This window comes from Eleutherodactylus coqui, chromosome 12 (assembly GCF_035609145.1).
Source record: "Eleutherodactylus coqui strain aEleCoq1 chromosome 12, aEleCoq1.hap1, whole genome shotgun sequence".
NCBI lineage: Eukaryota > Metazoa > Chordata > Amphibia > Anura > Eleutherodactylidae > Eleutherodactylus > Eleutherodactylus coqui.
Genome location: NC_089848.1, coordinates 78,220,920 through 78,241,973, shown reverse-complemented (window position 1 = coordinate 78,241,973; position 21,054 = coordinate 78,220,920). Strand labels below are relative to the sequence as shown.

The 21,054-nt window shown below is 42.3% G+C and overlaps 1 protein-coding gene and 1 long non-coding RNA gene across 2 annotated transcripts in view; one reads left to right on the top strand and one right to left on the bottom strand.

The window, feature by feature from the left end:
- The window catches only part of LOC136587145 (uncharacterized), an 89,552-nt gene extending 87,391 nt beyond the window's left edge, over positions 1–2,161 (top strand). Inside the window, exon 3 of the long non-coding RNA XR_010787427.1 lies at positions 2,028–2,161. This is a non-coding gene — a long non-coding RNA (uncharacterized lncRNA). The remainder of the gene's footprint in view (positions 1–2,027) is intronic.
- The window catches only part of ADCYAP1R1 (ADCYAP receptor type I), a 193,260-nt gene that overhangs the window by 21,668 nt on the left and 150,538 nt on the right, over positions 1–21,054 (bottom strand). The window contains exons 9-13 of the mRNA XM_066585652.1: positions 13,401–13,533; positions 11,488–11,641; positions 5,161–5,221; positions 2,901–2,970; positions 119–210 (exon numbers count right to left, since the gene is read on the bottom strand). Of these exons, the coding sequence (XP_066441749.1) occupies positions 119–210; positions 2,901–2,970; positions 5,161–5,221; positions 11,488–11,641; positions 13,401–13,533 (510 nt within the window). The remainder of the gene's footprint in view (positions 1–118; positions 211–2,900; positions 2,971–5,160; positions 5,222–11,487; positions 11,642–13,400; positions 13,534–21,054) is intronic.

The window sequence follows — 21,054 nt, the reverse complement described above, 5'->3', positions numbered from 1 at the left end:
TGTGTTATATGTAATGTGAAAAGTATAATAAATAACCATCCATGCCATCTTTTTCAGTTTTGTTTAAAATATATAGTGTTCTCAGGAATGACAGTGAGATCTAGATCTATGTACTTACAGATATATGCTGGACTCGTTGCCTCCGATGTCAGGGGACTGAAGCTTCTGCACTAAAATGATTATTATTCCCACAAACAACACGAAGTTGATCTGTTGGACAAAGTGAGAATTGAAAACAGGAAGCGATATTGGATTTTATACATTTCTCAGACGCTTATTTTCACATTCTTATGACAGTGTGAAGAGAAAACAAGATAGAGGTCATTACAGCGAGGTGCCATTGGAATGTTTCTGCAGAGGTGTGGCAGAATCATTGCATGGTTGAGTGTGGACACAATATAGAAGCATCATAGCTATAGATCTTTTATTCTTCCTTTACTCATCCTATAATATACACCTAGGAGGATATAGAAGTACTATTTAGCTGTTTATAAGACAAAGTTAATGATCAAAAGAAGAAAAAAGAAAGAAGAAAAAGAAAATAAAGCCCTAAAGACATAGGCTGATGAGATTGATGAGGTGGAACTCATGTGACTGCACAGAGTCCAGACCTCAATCCCATGGGATGAATATGGAACAGTGATTGTGAGGCAGACCTTCTCCCCACCATAAGAGCCCCACTTCACAAGCATACAAAAAACAAAGTCAGCACTTCTGACAAATAAATTAAATGTGAAGGTACACATAAGCCAACTAATACCGTAACAGAAGCACACACCTCAACACTCATACATTTAATATCTGAGTAAAATAGCACAACTGTTATTTATACTAACTGCATAAAAGTGTAAGGTTTTTTGCACTGATTTTGATCAAAACACGGGGCCCCATCCTAACTGGACAGCTTCTTAACTCTAAGTCCCCTCTCTTTGGGCCAAGGGCCTTTACATTGATCGACTTCTGTGGGCTTTAGTAGTCAATATTACACTGGTATGTTTTAGGGAATGTTGACTCTATGACCTCTCTTTCATGAAGACATTGACTAATACAACCAGACTGGGACTAACAAGACAAAAGGTTGGCCCCAAAAATATATGTCAAAACAAGTTTGATCAGGGCAAGTCTTGTTAATATAACCGTACTGATGCAGAAAATAAGGCCAACCCAGTACCAACTAAAAATTCTGTGGTTGGTTAAGAATCAGAGTTACCAAAAACTTTTGTTTCCTTTAAAATGGACCTTTCATGTGCCTAGTCTACCAGGGCTGGCTACATAGTTTGCAAGCCCCAGGCCAACTGATTCTATCACAGCCTCTCTTTTCCCTTCATTCCCTTGCACTGATTTTTCAAAGTTTCGACTCCTGGGTACTAGGAATGTGTCAAGTGGGTGGTCCCTACTGCTGTCAATAAAATCTTACATAATACATTGACATTGAGTGGTGGAGGCCATCCACTTGACAGATTTGAAGCTCTGATCGCTGATTCTACAGTAATAATATTTGATACTGGAGAATGGGAGGGATTGGAGAGTTGCTATAAAGTCAGTGGAACCAGAGTCGCAAAGCTATGCAGCTGACTTTGCTGACCTAAGGACATAGTCTGTTCTCTTTAACATGACCTTTGCATTAACTTCAATGGAGAGGGACTTGGCCACTTCTTCTGTAATAATGGCCACCAGAATTGACATATTCATAGTAGGTCCCAGCTGCCAGACTCCAACCAATTTCTTTGACATTTCTGAGACAACTTTTTTAAGTGGATGAGCTACAAATATGAAAGAACTGAATAATGGCCATGTATGGGTTTACCACTGTAGTTTTTGTGTGACACATTAGAAGTGAAAACACTAATACAAGACAAATCTAAAAGAAGGAGAAAATAAAATATGACCAACTACCATTTACATGTATTGTCATCCATGTGAGAGAAGATATAATATTTTCTATCCTCCATCTTGCCTTGTAACCTGTTCTTCTTCTCTGTCGTTCCTTAGCAGATATTCAGATATTATGATTGTTTCTATCACAGGAATGCAAAGCCATTTACTGAGGTCTCGTGAGAAACAAGCTTCAATCAGCCTGGGAGAAGAACTGGCTCTAAAGAGACGTCACTGCACTTGTTGAGTTTTTAATAACCAATGATAATAAATTAATTATAATAAATTAGGCATATTCGGAAGTGAGGCGTTTTCTAGCCTCGTTTCAAATGTCTTTGTATAAATACTAATTATTAAAATCTGCTGATTAATAAATAAGACGACATTCAATGCTGTGTGTGATTTGCAAGCTTGCTTGAGCATTAACTCTTAAAGGGGTTGTCCCGAGGCAGCAAGTGGGTCTATACACTTCTGTATGGCCATAATAATGCACTTTGTAATGTACATTGTGCATTAATTATGAGCCATACAGAAGTTATAAAAAGTTTTTTTACTTACCTGCTCCGTTGCTGGCGTCCTCGTTCCCATGGAGCCGACTAATTTCTGGCCTCCGATGGCCAAATTAGCCGCGCTTGCGCAGTCCGGGTCTTCTGTAGTCTTCTATGGAGCCGCTCGTGCCAGAGAGCGGCTCCGTGTAGCTCCGCCCCGTCACGTGCCGATTCCAGCCAATCAGGAGGCTGGAATCGGCAGTGGACCGCACAGAAGAGCTGCGGTCCACGAAGACGGAGGATCCCGGCGGCCATCTTCAGCGGTAAGTATTGAAGTCACCGGACCGCCGGGATTCAGGTAAGCGCTGTGCGGGTGGTTTTTTTAACCCCTGCATCGGGGTTGTCTCGCGCCGAACGGGGGGGGGGTTTAAAAAAAAAAAAACCCGTTTCGGCGCGGGACATCTCCTTTAATTTGGCCACCCTAAAACATACCAATTAGTGAATATTTACACTAACATCCATCTAAATTCCACTTACCATGATGGAGGCAATGACAGGACCTTTAATCACCCACCAGAGAGCCACATTATTATTCATTTCCCAGCAGCTAAAAAACATAACAAGTAAGCCCAATATTATCCAGTAATACTATTTATACATAGAGTCAGACTGGTTTGGTCAGAGCAATTTCAGTCGTTCAATTTTTGCCTGGTTTTAAATGAGCAGAACTGACAAAAAATTACATTATTGATCTAGAGGGGACTTTTACTGTAATGGAATACTGTGGTTTCAGCAAATATTCTTTGTATGATGAAAGTGATTCAAGTTTCCAATAAGCCTTCTGTATCTTTTCCTTGGAGTTTTCAATATGCCGCAACCTCTCCAATCATCTGTATTAGCGGGGATCCCAAGTGGCAGAATCCTACTTATCAGATATTGATGGACTATCCTAAGGATAGGCCATCAATTTTTAGAGGCTGGATAACCCCTTTAAGTAGTGCTGAATGTTGGGTGGCGGTGCAACAGCTGAAACCAACATGGCTCTGTTCGACAAACTCTTTGGCGTTGAATCACTTCTACATGGAATGGTAACATTTTAATAAATGTTCCTCCAAGAAACACGAGTTACAGAAATCTCCAAGTAGATACACTTTCCTACTCACTGGCGTAACTATAGGGGATGCAGGATGCAGTTGCACCCGGGCCCAGGAGCCTTAAGGGGCCCATAAGGCCTCTCTTCTCCATATGTGGAGCCCAGTACTATGATAAAGCATTATATTTGAGGGTCCTGTTACAGATTTTGCATTGCGGCCCAGAAGCTTTAAGTTATACCTCTGTTCCTACCAAAAGATATCTGACATCTGAGCAAGAATCAAAAGTAGTATTTACTTCCTTATGTTAATAGGGCTATTGGATTCTCTCTGCGGCATACTTTCTACTAACGTCTGATACACTTCAGCTGGTATTTCACTCTATTCATCTTGCAAATGTCTGTCAAGTTCTCTCAAAAGAAGATGGATACTGTTCATATTTCTTGACCCGACGTTCCAGTTCATCCCAAAGAGGTTCAGTAGGGTTCAGGTTGGACTCTGTGCAGCCGGTCCAATCATAGAACATCCATATCCTCAAACCAATGTGAAACAGTGTTCTTGTTGGAAGTATTGCTGACCATTCGCAGAGTATTGCCACATTGTCAGCAGCAAATTATTGTCTTCTAGACCATAATGACATCCTCCACACCCAGTTACGATCATCTAATTTGAATATGCTGTCTATAATGAAGCTCAATGCATCGGCCCATTTACAATGGTGCAAAGGGAGTCATCATTGGACAGTTGAGCAATGGAGGAACGCTCTATGGAGTGATGAATCACGCTACTCCATCTTCACATCAGATGGACATACCTAGTGTGAACAATGATGGGAATGTCCTCTGTGTGTGTCTTCTGTGAGTGTGTTGTGCCAACAGGGAAGTATGGCGGGGGTTCCAATATGGTCTGGAGATGTTTTACGTGGCATGGTCTCGGTCCATTGGTTGTAGAGGCAAGAACCATGAAGCTGGGGATGTGCCTTGACATTCTAGATAATAATGTGCTGCAAACAATGTAGCAATGCTCTGGGAATGGTCGGCCATACTTCCAACAAGACAACGCGCCTCGTCACACATCCAACACTGTTTTATATTGGTTTGAAGATATGGATGTCCAATTACTTTTGGTAAAATAGTGTAACTTTATTAACATTTTGCAGGAATTTGCTTATTTTTTATTAAATCAGTCCTAGAATAGATTGCAGAATGCACCATTGTGCAAATTTCCATTGCTGCTCATAGTCCTGTTACTTCTTCTGAGGGGCCCAGTCAGTACTTTAAGGCCCCCTGTCAATGACCGAGGCGGAATATCGCTAGTTATATTCCGCTGCGGGGGAGGAGGGGGGAGTGCTGTCAGGTCTACGAGGTGAGCCTGTCTGATAGATAGGCTCACTGCAGAGAATCGCTGCAGTTTGCGGCATGCCGCAATTTAAATCCTGCAAGCTGAGAATCGCTGTGATTCCCCGCTCATGGACGGCGGCGCTGCGCTTTCCATAGCAACGCTATAGAAAGCTTCACACAACGTGATTCGCCGTCAATTTTTTATCGCCGGCGGATCATCGCCCGTGGACGGGCAGCCTAAAACTATAACATACTTCACTAGTGTGTTTTCGATGGCCAGATCTCCCTTAAATTCAGTTTTATCATGATATATACTTTACTGTTAAGTGTAACGCTGATGCGCTGACTCATCAGATCTATACATACCCCTGGTCATCGAAATGAAGTCTTAACACGGCCCATATGGTCACACATATCAGTGGAGTGCCTAAATGAGAGGAAAAACTGTCAATCAAGCTGCAAAAAAATGACAATATTTAAAGGATCTGATAATGAGAACCGCCGAGGTTGACTGCGCATAATCAACCCCCATGTAATCAAAGCTGGGCGCAAACACCCACAGATTATAGTTGATCTGACTTCACAAGCATTCCTTCCAGTCATTTTTGAGTCTATGGTAACAAAATGATCCTTTCTGCCCACAACTAAATATATTTTTGAAATTTTTTTTGTCATACTTCCAAAAGATTTTTTAAAAGAACTCTCCAGGTAAAACGGACACACAGGGAGCAAAGAATGGCACAAGCAATTTAAGGAACACCAAAAAGGAATACATTGCCCCCGCAGGCCCAGCATTTGCTATAAGACAGTGTATTAGTTTTGCTTGGAGGGTTCCATTAAGCAACATACACTTAATGGACATTTTATTAGAGACCCTTTTCCAGTAGTGCATTGGACTTGGCCTTGCTGTGCATGCACTTCCATAGAGAAGAATGGGAATGCGTGCACACTCCCTTCTGAAAAGAGCTAAGCTGCTGTGCGCATACTGAATTTGACGGAAACACTGCATGAATGGGGGAGCGGGTGAGTATGAAGAAGCTCCCCGGACTCCCCATCACCTACACTTTAAGAACCATAACTTAGTTTATGATACTTCTAGATCATGACAGGTTCCCTAGGAAAGTAGGAGACAACTCACTCACTAAGCGCTCAGTGAGATGAGTTTTCATTCGCAGCACATTTACTTGCGTGAAACGCACGCAAAACGCATGCAGCAAAAATTTGCATGACCAAAGAGGGCGTCACAGTTTTAGAAAAGGGGTTTCACCTTGCTGTCAATGGGGCCGGCAGCCCCATTGACGACATACAGAGAAGATGGTGATCCTCTGCCACAGCTGTGGCCGAGGATTTCTTCATCTCCATGGGGAGTCCCCTCATCACTGAACACTGACAATGCTGTCACAGTATTCAGTGACAAGGGGACTCCCTGCGGAGATGAAAAATTCCCTTGCCACAGCTGTCACAGCTGTGGCACAGGAGCGCAATGTTCTCCCATTGCTTTCAATGGGGCCAGCGCTTCTGCAGCCCCATTGAAAGCAATGGGCTGCCAGCAACCCCTGCAGTGATTTTTCGGGGAAGTGCTTTAAATATATGTTCTTCCCTGAAAATCATCCTTAATCATGTGTAAAAATAATTTAAAAATATATACTCACCTCTCCGCAACTGCTCTGAAGTTCTTTCAGCAGGTAAGGATTTAAAATCCCCGCCTGCTGAAAGGGCTGTGTCTGATTGGCTGAGCACTCAGCCAATCAGAGGCAGCGCTCAGCCATTCATTGAATTCAGCCTTTCAAAGAATCCTTATGCTGCAGTTAGTAGCGTTTTTCAATTCGCTGTCCTAATTTTTACTGGTGCAAATTTTCTGCGCAGTTAAAAATCGGACATTTGACCGCTGCCATTGTAAAGCATTGGTTCTAATAGATGCGAATTGCAAATGCAGAAAACATGCGCAACACAAAACGCTTGTCTGACTGAGTCCAAAGCAGAGTAGTCTTCTTAAGATCAGATCCCTCCGTGATTCCTACAGAGTGATGTCTGCATTACACATTCACAAGTGATGATAGAACAGGCAGGACATCAGGGGGAATATCTAAGTGCCCCCATGTCTAGCTCCATACTTCTGATCCCTCTATGATGAAGATCAGATTAAAAGGAATTTCCTGCAGTGGGCGGCCTGTCACTGCATCACTTATATCCTGCTTCAAGGATGTCTTTCAAGAGTCCTTCAAGGGTAGAGAAAGATCAAAGGCAACCAAAGATACCAATGGCCAGACAGCTACCCTCCGCTGACCTTCTGTAGGTCATCATCTCCCCTCTGCCTGGAGTACTGCTCACCTGTATTGGTGCAAAATACTGCTCTATATGTACATGATCTTTTAGTTGTGGTTCATGGGCCTACAGCTATAATCAGCTGCACTGTTTGTGGCTACAGCTGCTGCTAAGTGACTCTCCATGCTTTACACACCAGCTCGACTCCATTAGGGCACGGATATGATCAGTGACTTTCCATAAGCTACAATGACTGTTGTAGAGAGAGGGTATCTAAGATCCACTCCCTGTGTCATCAGAGGGCCAAGCTGCTCTGTACTCCGCCGTGCTTTACACAGCAGCTATTCTCTATTCATGCAAAGCTTTGATCAGTGACTCCAGCCTAAGTGCACTATGTATTGAGGTTTAAGGTTGTCTGAAATTCTCCTCCAGAGGTTACTCTCCCATGCTTTAAGGTGGTTTCAGACGAGCGTATGCGCAGATACGCCCGCCTCGGTGTAACGTATTTGCGCAGTGAACAAGGTTGATTTGCGTGCGTATCAGCGTATTGTAATGTACTATTTTGCGCACGCAGGACCTGTTCATATGATTGCGACCCCCCCCCCCCCCCCATCCCTGATTTAAAAGGCTATTTAGTCTAATAAGAGCCAGATGTGTTTTTTTCTCTGCGGTTTTGTGCAGTGTTACACGCATCCTCACCCGCATTTGCGCACCTTCCATAGACTCCTATGGTGTCCTTTGGTGCACGAATACGCAGAAAGATAGAGTGAGTGATATTTTTTTTGCGCACGACTGAAATGCACAAAAAGAAAATCTTTAATGAGAACAAACCTTAACATCAATGGGTTCTATTTTCTGTGTATTGCGCATACCAATTTCGTGTGCGTAATGTGCGGCGTAAATACGTCCGTGGGAAGCCGCCCTTATACTGTTTTTAATATGCAGCTCTGCTGATTCAGGTTGATTGCTGTGTATAAGTACAAGCTCGGCATTCAGTTCAGAGCCTGCAGTCTACTAGGACTCTCTCACACGGGCAGTGCCCCCCGTGTCGCATGACGCGTATTGCACGTGCAAGACCCGAAGGCATAAAATGCGGTACCATGCACTTGTGTGAGAGAGCCCTTAGCATACATTATCATACCATAGGATTAGATACAGTGGCTTAGTGTCCAGCAGATAGTATCACACATAATAGGATTAGATACATGCATCAGCTCAGTAGACAGTGTGACACATGTAGGATTAGATACAGTAGCTAATCAGAGAGTATCATACATATTCAGCAGGCTTCTATTATAGTGCATAGATGAGATGTGCTACAGGAAACATGCAGCTCCGTTCTCCGTGGAGTGGACTGGTTTGGTATTGCAGGCAAAGTTCCTACTAAGGTGAATGAGAACTTTGTCTGCAATACCAAGTCAGACCACTGCAAAAAGAATGGAGCTGTGTGTTTCCTGTAACACATCTGCTCTATACTCTACAATAGAAGCCTATCACACATCAGATCCAGATACTGACAGACTAGCCTTGAGAACAACTAATCGGCCAGAGTGGCTGGTGGCGGTAGACCCTCATGATGAAAAATTGATGACCTAGGCCCAATGTCCACAAGATTCTCAATTCAAGCCGCCCATAAAGAAGCATTGGCAACAGCACCTGAATTAAAGCATGCAGATTTGTTCTATTGTTCTATTGAAGCGGAACACAAATTTCAGCATGCTCCATTTCACTGCGGTTCCCGTACAGACAGCTTCCATTGAAGTCAATGGAAGCCGTCCAATCTGTGACCCGCAGTACAGATGTCCTGGAAGAAGAGAGGTCCACGCAGACGCTACCGCCTGCAGACACAGGTAAGCAGGGTTGCCGGACGTGGGCAGGATTGGATTCCGCTGCGGGCTCCCGAATGTGCAATCCAACCCACCCATGGACATGAGGCTCTATCCTGAGGATAGGCAATCAGTAGTTCAGATGTGGAAAACCCCTTTAAATACAGCAACTCAGCAGCACACGCTAGGTTTAGATACGCGGCTCATCAGATGTGATAGGTTTAGACCAGGGGCGTAACAAAAGGCTCAGGGGCCCTGATGCAAAAGGTGAGCTGGGGCCCCGCCTCTATCTGTATCTGTACCCGTACCCATACCTAAACCATGCTGCACAGAGACATAACCTGAAGCTTCTGGGCCCCAATGCAAAACCTGTAACAGGGCCCCCAATTATAATGCTTTATTCATAGTACTGGGCTCCCTATATGGAGAAGAGAGGCCTTATGGGCCCCCTAAGGCTCCTGGGCCCGGGTGCAACCGCATCCCCTGCACCCTCTATAGTTACGCCCCTGGTTTAGACACACTAGACACAAAGTTACTTTACACTAGACCACCCGGTTATGCATCTCTATGTATAATGAGACTTGAGTTCTTTAGAAGATGCAGATGATTATGGAACACATTATACTTGAGGTGTCACATTGTACCTGAAATTCAGGGATGTTTTTTGTAAAAAAAAAAAAAAAAAAAAAGATAAAAAACTCAGCCCAATGATGAAAACCCCGAAAGTGAATGAAAATTCCAAGAAGACAACGCGAGTTTCCTTTGAAATGCAAAGCTAAAACCAAAGCTGATCTCCGGAATAAATTGTCTGAGACAGAATTCACTCTTTTGATATGAAGCTTGTAATTTAAATGCAAATTAATGTCATACAGCGGCGTGCTGTCCGGACGCTCTCCGCGCGGTGAATTATTAAACACGGCGCTCAACTTTGGAAAATCTGAACACATGTGGAAGCGTAAGATAAATATTTTATCGTTGAGCTTCATCACCGTTCTGCTTTGTTCTTCTGGATGATGGCGCTCGTTAGCAGAGTGCCATAAATAAATCCCCCATAGATCCAACACAGTTAGGGGGATTCATACGGGCGATTCTTCCTGTGGGAGTTCTATCAAATTCTGAGATTTACGGAACTCGCATGGCGAAATAACTCATTCATTGGAATGAGTTAATTCAAACATGCGATTTTTCTCTTGGACCCATAGTCTAAGTAAGGCTTATACACATGGGCAATATTGTGGTGCGATTTTTGTGAGATGCGATGTGCACAAAACTCACATGAATATGAAATCGCAGCCTGTTCTATCTTCGGGAGTTCCCTTGGAATGCCTCGTCCATTGTTTTTAATGGATGGGACCTTGAAAACATTGCATGCTGCACAATGTACGTGCAAGTGTAACGCAATGTTTCCCATTGAAGTCATGCGCGTGCTTTGGGCTCGTAATTTTACAGAAGCGATGAGATTTTGAATCAAAAACGCTTTGCATCGCTGTAAAAAATGCACGCGATTTCGCGCTCGCTTGTCTTGAATGTAGCCTTAGAAAAATCCCTGCATGTCATTTTTTTAGGTAATTCTTCTTGAAAAATTGCCTATTATTTTTTATGGGAGCGTTAAAAAAAACGCATTGCATTCGCATGCTATGCGATTTTCATCCAAGTGAAATGCATTTTTAAACACAGGTTACTACGAGGACTATATGGAAACAAGAACCAGGAGGTGCAGAGTAGAGAAAAATGCGCAATAAAAACGTGCGTGAAAAACGTATGGAAAATAACCAAAATCTCATTCACCCATATAATTAAAGCCTTACTAATGGAAAAAATGGAGTTTCATGTTTATTATGTGTCTATCTTACTTTTTAGTACAGTGTATTTGATGCTTAGTTCTATCTAACTGATTCATGAATAGAATACCAGAATTATAGTAAAGACTGACATAGGCATATCAGCAGAGGTCAAAATTTACTTTGTATGCCAATGTTCATTTAAGAGTATGAGTCATTCAAAAAGGGGTGACAACTAGAGATGAGCGAGTATACTCAATAAGGCAAACTACTCGAGCGAGTAGTGCCTTATGCGAGTACCTGCCCGCTCGTCTCTAAAGATTCGGCTGCCGGCAGGGGGTGGGGAGCAGCGGGGAAGAGCGGGGAGGAACGGAGGGGAGATCTCTCTCTCCCTCTCTCCCCCTGCTCCACCCTGCTCACCGCCGCAACTCACCTGTCACCTGCGCCGGCAGCCGAATCATTAGAGACGAGGGGGCAGGTACTCAAATAAGGCACTTCTTGCTTGAGTAGTTTGCCTTAGCGAGTATGCTCGCTCATCTCTAGTGACAACTCTTCTAAGACCTTAGTAAGCCATATATATATATATATATATATATATATATATATATATATATATATATATATATATACATACATACACACACACACACACACATACACACATATATATATATATATATATATATATATATATATATATATATATATATATATATATATATATATAAAACACTGATCTCAATCTCAAAACATATCACATATCCCCCATCTGTATGGTTGTTGTAGTATCATCTGCATGATGTATATAGTGAAACACATACCCCATCCGATTATCGTGTACCAATAGAAATATCTCCGTTCTGGGAAAAACGTTTCTACCAAGAGCGTGAAAAGGTATAATCCTTCTATGAAGAGCCAGAAATAGTTGGACATGACGCAGTAGTGGAAAAACACCATCACAGCTTTACATTCCACCTGAAAATAAAAGATATTGCAGAATATATTTGCAAAGGGTTTCAAAATGTGGCAAAATCTAGGTGTAGCTTAGTAGTTACATAGAGGGATAAGGGGATCTTTGCTCCTCGTGGGTGGAGCTTGTCTAATGAGGAGCTGAATGAATTTTATCAAAAATGCCAACAAGTTGCTACTAATTCCTCATGGAATATATCACTAAACCCTTTAAGTAAACTCTGCCTTTAAGGAAACCCTGAATCCAAAATTGGATTGGAAATGGTTAAGACCCTCTAGATCAGTATCCTTTAAGCTTCTTGCATTTTCTGACAGGTATGGGACATATGAGTACACTGGGAGTTGCACTTCCACAACAGTTAACAACCGCTGATCTAGAGGAACATGGGTCAAGGTTAGCTCCTAAATGTATTTTCTTTCTTCTCGCACTCCGGAAATCTACTGCATGTAAATGGTGGTAACAGCCGAAAGTAACACTGTCTCTATGAAATGTACTGAATCTGAAGTGACATTTCTTAAGTAGGTAACACATGAAATCCATTAAGGAGAATAAACTTTTCTCTGGTCACATTTCCTTCACTTTAAATTTTTAAACATCCACTTATCGCCTAACCATTCTCAACCGATCTCTGCCGAGTCCCTGGATAGCACTGTCATCTTCAGGATGTCAGCAGCATTCTACCGGCATGTGCATGGCAACACCCCTATCCTCTTAGAGGAAACGCACTTAAAGCAATACTCCGGAGAAACAAAGGTGGCCTAACCCGCTTCTCTGACTACCTGGTGCACACTACGCATTAGTATTCATCATTAGTCTAAGGCACTGCACCTGCTTTGGTTAACTATTGCTGCCCACATGAGCCGTGCCGGCCAGTAGGAGCAGCATGTAGTGTCTTAGACTACTAATGCATACTATGCACAGTGTCATCGACTAGTCAAATAAGTGGTTTGGCCATCTATGTTTCTTCAGGCCTGGAGGGTTGCTTTAACATGAAGATTCAGGGCTAAATAACAATGAATTTAGAGAGCGAATGTAAAATCTAGCATTTTGGTCATACATTTTCAGGGATGCACTTAAAGGGGGTCACTAGTGCCCAGAAACTGACCTCTGAGACATTTAGTGGAAAGTTTCAATTAGAAAAATAATATTTTTCTGCCACCACCAGGGGGAGCTCACTGCATACCAATTTATCATTGAGTTTAACTCTACTCTTCCTTAGTCAGACCTCATCTGGAATACTGTGTCCAGTTCTGGGCACCCCACTTTAAAAAAGACATAGACAAACTGGAGCAAGTTCAGAGTAGAGTTACCAAGATGGTGAGCGGTCTGCAAATTATGTCCTATGAGGAACAGTTAAAGGATCTGGGAATGTTTAGCTTGCAAAAAAAGAAGGCTGAGAGGAGACTTAATAACTGTCTACAAATATCTGAAGGGCTGTCACAGTGCAGAGGGATCAGCCCTATTCTCATCTGTACAAGGAAAGACTAGAAGCAATGGGATGAAACTGAAAGGGAGGAGACCCAGATTAGATATTAGATAGTGAGGGTTATCAATGAGTGGAACAGGTTGCCATGGGAGGTGGTGAGTTCTCCTTCAATGGAAGTGTTCAAACAAAGGCTGGACAAATATCTGTCTGGGATGATTTAGTGATCCTGCATTGAGCAGGGGGTTGGACCTGATTACCCTGGAGGTCCCTTCCAACTCTACCAGTCTATGAGTCTCATCTGGATGTTTAGATATGGCATTCATTGTACTTCTACTTACTGTGGACACATGGCAATGATTGCTGTCTTGCTCCGCATACAAAACTTCGTCCTTGATAAAAACAGATATCGCTCGAAGGATGAATGAGACGAATAGATTCATGTGGATGAAGTTTCTGGTGCAGTGGAGTTTCCTGAAAAGGTAAATAGAAAAAATAAGGTTTCACATTTTCAGAAATATTCACACCAATGATCCAAATCCAAACAAGAGCTAATTAGGTCGTTAAGTTAATAAATTTGCGTTTCAAGGTCACACTTTGCGCAAAAATTTCAAACATTTTATGTAGGGCCGAGGAAAGGTTTGTGAAGGCTTCTGAGGAAAACAAGTGTACCTCCTCATTTTTCGGAAGGAGCCAATAGAATAGTAAGAGTGTGTTCACATGGGCGAGAGAAGCGTGGGAGTTTTGTGAGTTGCAAGATGCACAAGACTCACACAAAAATACAACCCAGTATTTGCCATGGATGTACTACAAGGGCGATTTTTCCCTGGTTGCTATACTGCAAGACGGAAAAGTCGCAGCACATTCCGTTTTCGTGCAAATGTCGCATGAGAATAGAACATGCAGATGTGTGATCTCCCACACAGCACATAGATAGGGCGTCCGTGTGCTGGGTGATGCGAATCACTCCCCAGAATGTCAGTGACAAAACAATGCCGTACAGGGTCCATTAGATAGTGTCGTACATCATGCCCATTACGGTGTCACCCAGTGAACACATAATACTTTTGTGTTCATTTATTAGTATCATACCATACATCATTTACTTTATAGTGCCATACAGTGCCCACATAATACTACTTTACAGTGACAAAATGATTATGTCATACAGTACCCATTTAATAGGGCCATACATCACTCGCATCATAGTATCATACAGTTACCACGTAATAGTGGAGCACGTATTCGCATGCGCAAAATTTACGGCGCAACACACAGAGAATAGAACCCATTGTTTTCAATGGGCTTGTTCACATTTCTCTACTGTGGTCACGCAAAAAAAAACTGCAGCATGCTCTAGTTTTCTGTGCATTTGCGTATCAAACAGTTAACATATTATGTTAACTCTATTCTACAGGTCATTATGATTATGACAACACTAGAGATGAACGAGCATGCTCGGATAAGTCAGTAACTCGAGCGAGCATCGCTCTTCTCGTGTAACTGCATTCTTGTCCGAGCAGGCTCGAGGGGGCGGCGGGGTGAGCGGGGGGTAGCGCGGAGGAGAGAGAGAGATCTCTCTCACTCTCTCCCCCACTACCCCCTTCTATCCGCCGCTGCCCCCCACCCCTTCGAGCCGGCTCGGTCAAAAATGCAGTTACACGAGAAGAGCGATGCTCGCTCGAGTTACTGACTTATTCGAGCATGCTCGTTCATCTCTAGACAACACCAAATGTTTTATGGTTTTATTATGTTTTGCTACATTTGCACAATATAAACCCTTTTTTTAGGGGCCTTTTTTGTCTGGGACAACCTATTGGTACCATTTTGAGGTATACATGTTTTTTTTTTTAATAATTTTTTATTCCTATTTAGGGGAAGTGAGATGATCAGAAAACCGCTATTTTGACATTTATTTCAATTTTTTTTTTTTACGGAATTTACTGTACTGGATAAATAATGTAATATTTTATGGGTTGCTATGGATGTGACAATGCCAATTATGTGCACTTTTTTTATTCTGTTTATTTTTTCAATATCTAAAGACTTGTGTAAGGTATAAAAAACGCTTTACAGTTTTCATTCTGCAAAAATATTTAAATGCCATGGTCAGCAGTAACTGACGCATCTGTAGGGTTAAATGGTGCATAAGAGTGATTAGATGAGCAAGTCCTCGCTCCTTTTCTGGGAAAAACCCTACATATGACAATCATAGAGCAAATATGCTCTCTGATTGATGTAGGGACGATAATATAAAAAAAGTCCCCATTACCTGTCCTTAGGACGAGGAGATATACAGATCTACTCTGCTTCAGCTGGCTTCCCCCTACCCTCCACCTCCCGGAAAGACCTAGAACTACAGCTGTTTAAGGTAGAACAAACTCTGTTTGTCAAAAACTGTAATGTCCTTTTCTTGCAGAATGAATAAAGCTTGTCCAAAACTACTGGGGGGGGGGGGGGGGGGGGGTTAAAGCCTTGGACAGATGGGGAAGCATGCACAGCCAAGATGGAGACATCGATTTCTTCAAATACGCGATGGCAAAAAGCAAAGTTAGACAGAACATCCAAAACAGAGTGAAATACATATAAACATAGACATCCTGCTGTGCCCACAATCCAAAAGCGGTCAGTCTTCTGCAGACATGTATTCACTTGGTGTGGATGTGCTGTCTAACCTTATATTTTACACTGGCCCCATAACAATGTCATAAAGTGCCCACATAATACATCTGTACAGTAACCACATAATAATTCCATACAGTGCACATATAATAGTGCCATATAGCGCCTATCTGAAAAAGCCATAAAGTTACAGAATAAGTGACATGATAGTCTATGTTCGTGATGACTTGGAAGGAAGTTGAGGCAAGGCCATAGTGAAAAAGGAACGCTGACCCATATCACCCTTGCCATTCATGTAAAATCTGTGAATGCGAGGCGTTTTCACATGGAAACAGCCTTCCATTCCTGCGGGGCTGAACGAATCCCCCACTGCAGTGACAGCTGCAGCAGCAGTGGATCGCAGAGTTCTCCCATTGTTTTCAATGCGGCCGGCGAGCTGCGGACTTCCAGCTAGATAGGACATGCTGCAATTTTTTTTCCTGCATAGCATCATAACGCGGTGCCATGCAGGGAAACATCGCTTATGTGAATGAACTCATTTCTGCTGCACATTTTGCCAAGTGAAGGGGCAAAATCTGCATTTGGAATATCTGAAGCAATTCCATGCTGATCCGCATTAAGAGGTGACGTGTCACTTAGTTTTTTTTCTGTAATGCTGGATTTCAAAGCCACTGTGTAAAAATCTGAATTGCCATTCAATTCAATGGGTTGTGGTTTTGTTGCAGATCTTGGAGTGGAATCAGGATCAAAAATCCACTCCATAATCCACCGTGTGTACAGAAGCTGAGCTGCGAATTGCTGTCATGGCTTTGTATGTGGATTTAGCCCTTTTCAATGGCCTCTCACTAGCAAAGCCAGACCCCTACTGTACACTGATGAAGGGCAAAAACCCTGAAACAGCTGTCTGTGCATGGAGTCTGGCTTTGCTTTTAATTCCCAATCGTTGTTAAAAGGCTTGTATAAAGAGTCTAACTTTGGCTTGAAGGAATGCTGCCTTCCAATAGGTGGCACTGTGGAGATATTATTCCATCTCCCTTATTTGCATATTACCCAGAGGAGCATAAATGGCCTTTTGAGTCTCCTCACTCACCATCTAGGTGCTCTCCCTAAGGAGAAAAGATAGCGTTTCTGACCCCAATGGGAAAATCCACATGCCTAATTCCCATCACAGATTTTAGATGGGAACTGTGCACAATCCGAGTCAGGATGTTTTTTTTTTCTGTATAGACTGTGGCCCAGATTCCTATTGAATTAATGAGATACAGACTTGCTGTGATATTTGACACATAATCGGTGCAGGTTCCATGGCAAAATCCATAGTGAAAAAAAATAGAGTCCCTGGGACACTTGCTCCTTTCAGCCATGCTACAGTATCATCTGGAGTTACACAAAGCAATATTTTGGGGGTCTGGCTTAATACTGATGTTCAGTATTATTTAGACATTGTATGGCACTACTATTAGGTCACTGCGTGTTAGTTAGTATTAGCCCTTGTTCAGATGAGCGTGCTTTTTGCGCACCTATTCTGTGCTAAAAACACGCTCGTCTGACCGAGGCCTCATTTAGACAATACCTGGTACTATTTGGCCATTGCATATTGTAATTTTTGGAGCACTCTATAGTCATATTTGCTTACGGCAGTACAGTATTATACAATGTATTTGGCACAGTATGGTGGTATGCTTTGAGGGCTACATAGTGGTACTTTTTTAGTCAGTATATGCCACGATTGGCTCTGTAAAATGTCTTATTTTTGCAGTGTTTGTTGATGGTGGCACTATATAGTATTGTTTGAAAATCTTAATATACCATAAGGCATTGTTCCTTGACCACTATGTTGTACGGCTTTGTAGATTCTATAGTATGGTTATTTGTGCACCATATGATAGTACCATTTCACCATTGGATAGTTTTGCACAGGTGGAGGGCCAATCTAAGGTATCTCTCAGGGCACCATCCAACCTGCCTGAATATCTCTAACCATCTTTGTTTATCCTCTGATAATTGATGTTGATGACAAAGACTAAAACCACAATAATGTATTGAGAGATTTTTGGATGATGAAGATGAAGTGATGGATTGGGGAGTAGGTTGGGACAATTCCCTGTCTTCCATAGATGCTCGGCCCAGTTTGGCCAAAGGCAACAGGCTCAGCTCAGTTTGGGACTGCGACTGTACTAGAATTAGAGTCATGGCCATAATAAAACATGGCTAATTCGGGACACCATCTTCCAGTGTTGATCCCTCGGCATAGATACCCACCATATCTTTTAAGGGAAGGACATCGTATTGCTTATAAAATAAACTCAGTGTGGTGCAGATTGTTAAGGCAGCAGAAATGCAGTCCTAAGCTCCTGCTCACGACCTGAAGATTGCGGCTCAAGGTTGACTCAACCTTCTATCCTTTCGAGATTGGTAAAATGAGTACCCAGCTTGGTGGTGGTGGGGGGGGGGTGATAAGTAAATTACTTGTATTTGCTGCGGAACAAGTTGGCGCTATACAAGTTACAAGATTTTATTCTGGAATTGCAGCAGGTTGCAAATTCGCAGTAGTATAGCAGGTCACAATGTCACTCGTAGGGTTACTGGGGCAGTCCAACACTTTTTAATGCCGGTAGGACCTAAAATCTGGTTCAGGAGCTTCTCAGTCCTATTTGGTACTCACTGCCCTCCTCCCTGGAAACCGGTCAGAGGTAATGAGATTGGAGTCCGATACCTACTGGTAAGACCTCCTCTCATTTTAAAGTTACAGAGGCACTTCAACAACATCAACAGTAAACGAACCATAATGAACCCCCTCTGGACTACTGGATGGAAGAAAAGTGGATTTATGGTGCTAGATAACGTTATATAAACATTATTAATGCCGTCCTTAACATCTTGGTCCGCAGCGAGAGACATTCTCTACACTCCATTAGTAAAATAGTCCAATTTACCCCATTATCCTATTGTAAAATTACCACAGCCTTCACAACTTTGCAAAAACTCCAACTCCGTCTGATGAGGCCGTGCATCATGCTAGTAGGTAAAAATTCGCAGCAGGGAGGAAATAATGACTTGAATTATATAAAAAGGAATATAAAAGCAGTAATGAGATACAAAGTAATAAATGGGAGGTTGCCGATTTCATGTGGCTATCCGTATACATATGCAAATTTACCCCATGGCCAATAATAAAATGTTCAAGAAGGAGGAATTAGGTCAGGAAGTAAAGGTGTGAAGGGGTAATTGCAAAAACAGAGCCATAAAACATGGCCTCAGAGGTGACATCATTAACTGTTTCATGACTGAGGATGTTTAGAGCGTTGATGCTGAAAACAGAATTAGATTTTTTTTACTGTTCCTTAGTCCACCCCATATTTTTGATTCTTCTTCTTCACTGGGCACATGGGGCTTTCTTATAACTTAAGGCCTCGGTCAGACGAGTATTTTTTTTTGCGATGCCAGCAGCGCACAAAACGTGCTTCTCGTGGAAACTAATAGGTTCCTATAGAAGCGCTCACATGTGAGAATGTTAGGCACACAAAGCGGCGCACACCTAACAAAGATAGGACATGTTGAAGGTCACATGTAGCTCTGTGTTGCACGAAAAGATAGGACCTGCCCTATCTTTGGTGCGAGCTGCGCAGGAGTTTCCATTGACTCCTATGGGAGCAGAAGTCTATGAAAACTCCTGTGCAGGAAAAGAAGATTCCATCCAAAACCCAAGCAGCTTGGCGGAAAGCGGGCTACCCCATTATAGTCAATGGGGTCGTAAGGTGCTGTGCGATTCTGTCCATAGACGACACCATTCCGCCGCGGGGAATAGAACGGAGCAGGAAAGTGGCATGCCTGCTGAAAATGTCAAACCACCCTTAGTGATCCTATAGATAGGAAGAGAGAAAGTGAATTGGGATATAGGTAGGGTTATTTAAGAAAAGAAAATTGTTGCAGCCACGGCACCCAAGCCCGGTCAGACTTTACTAATCAACCTTGTCGATAAGCTGGCATTTGCCAGGTCGAAACCATAGGTCTAATGAGAGATTTGGAAAATGGAGGGAAAGAGTGGACAACACCCGTGACCCGTGACAAAACCACCGTTCAGGTGTAAAATATTTACTATCATTATTTGTGCCACTGTGTGACAACCAAGCAGAGCACCATTGCCGCCACTGTCGGGAGAGATTGCAGAGCCACCCGTGACACCCATCTTGCAATCCTCGTGGTCTCCCCCACTTTGGCACGCTGCACTCAGCCATCTCACATGCTCTTTTTCATTAATCAGAAAACTAGTCTGGGTTTTTTATTCTGCCATATGAAGTTATTCATTTGTGTATGTAGAGATTTCCATATATAGAATGCAGGAGGGATATAAGTAGTGAACAAAAAAGAAAAAAACACATGTTTTAGGAAAAAAATACATTTTATATAAAAATATTTTTCCCAACCAAGAGCTTTCTATTGGTGATATTGCATCAAATTCTGCCTGGATATAAATGGGTAACTAATAAAAATTTGTTTTGGCTAAGGTGATACTAAAATGTAATTTATTATTATTAATATTATTGTTATTTTTGTGTGATGATTAGGAAAAGGGGAGATTTTTAAACTTTCAATACTTTTTATTTTTTCTAATAATTACTATATTTTTTAATACATTTTTTGTAGTCCTCACATGAGAATTGAACTTGTGATCATCATACAGATAACAGCATCATATTCGCAATCACTTATACAGTATAATGCAATACTATAATATTGCATTATACTGCAATCTGACATGCATGTCCTTATAGCTCACTCATAACAGTTCTGTGGGCCTTCAAGAGGCCCCAGGCTGCCATGACACTTGGACGGCACCTGGCGATCTCGTCGCTGGAGGCTGTTTGTGACTCTTGAATGCAGTTTGGGGCATTTATAGGGCCAAGAGCCGTGATCAGCGTGCATGCTGATCGCAGCTGTTGCCGCTTGATGCCAAATGCGTGTATGCAGTGGGCTCATCTCCAAAGCCTACTCCATATAGAAAAACCTGATAATGAAGTATATGTATCCCAAAAATGAATCCTCTAATCCTCATCTCAATACAACCTGCGCATCGAGGTGTAAAGGAAGTGAAGATAATATATGATGTCACTATAGATGCAGTATGAGCATAATGCGTAGTCTCCACCACCTTAGTTTAAGACACACTCTGTAACCTTAGAATCATCCAGGTACCCAACTGAAAGGTTTGTGGTAGAATAGGCAGAATTGGCAAATTGGTGGCCGGTGGTAATTATTGAACGTTTGAGGATGACATAAAGATGCGTCCAATCTTTTCTTGAATTTCATCAACTTCTACAATTTGTTTTCATATTAAATCCATACATTCTAGTGCAATATATGTTAATATAT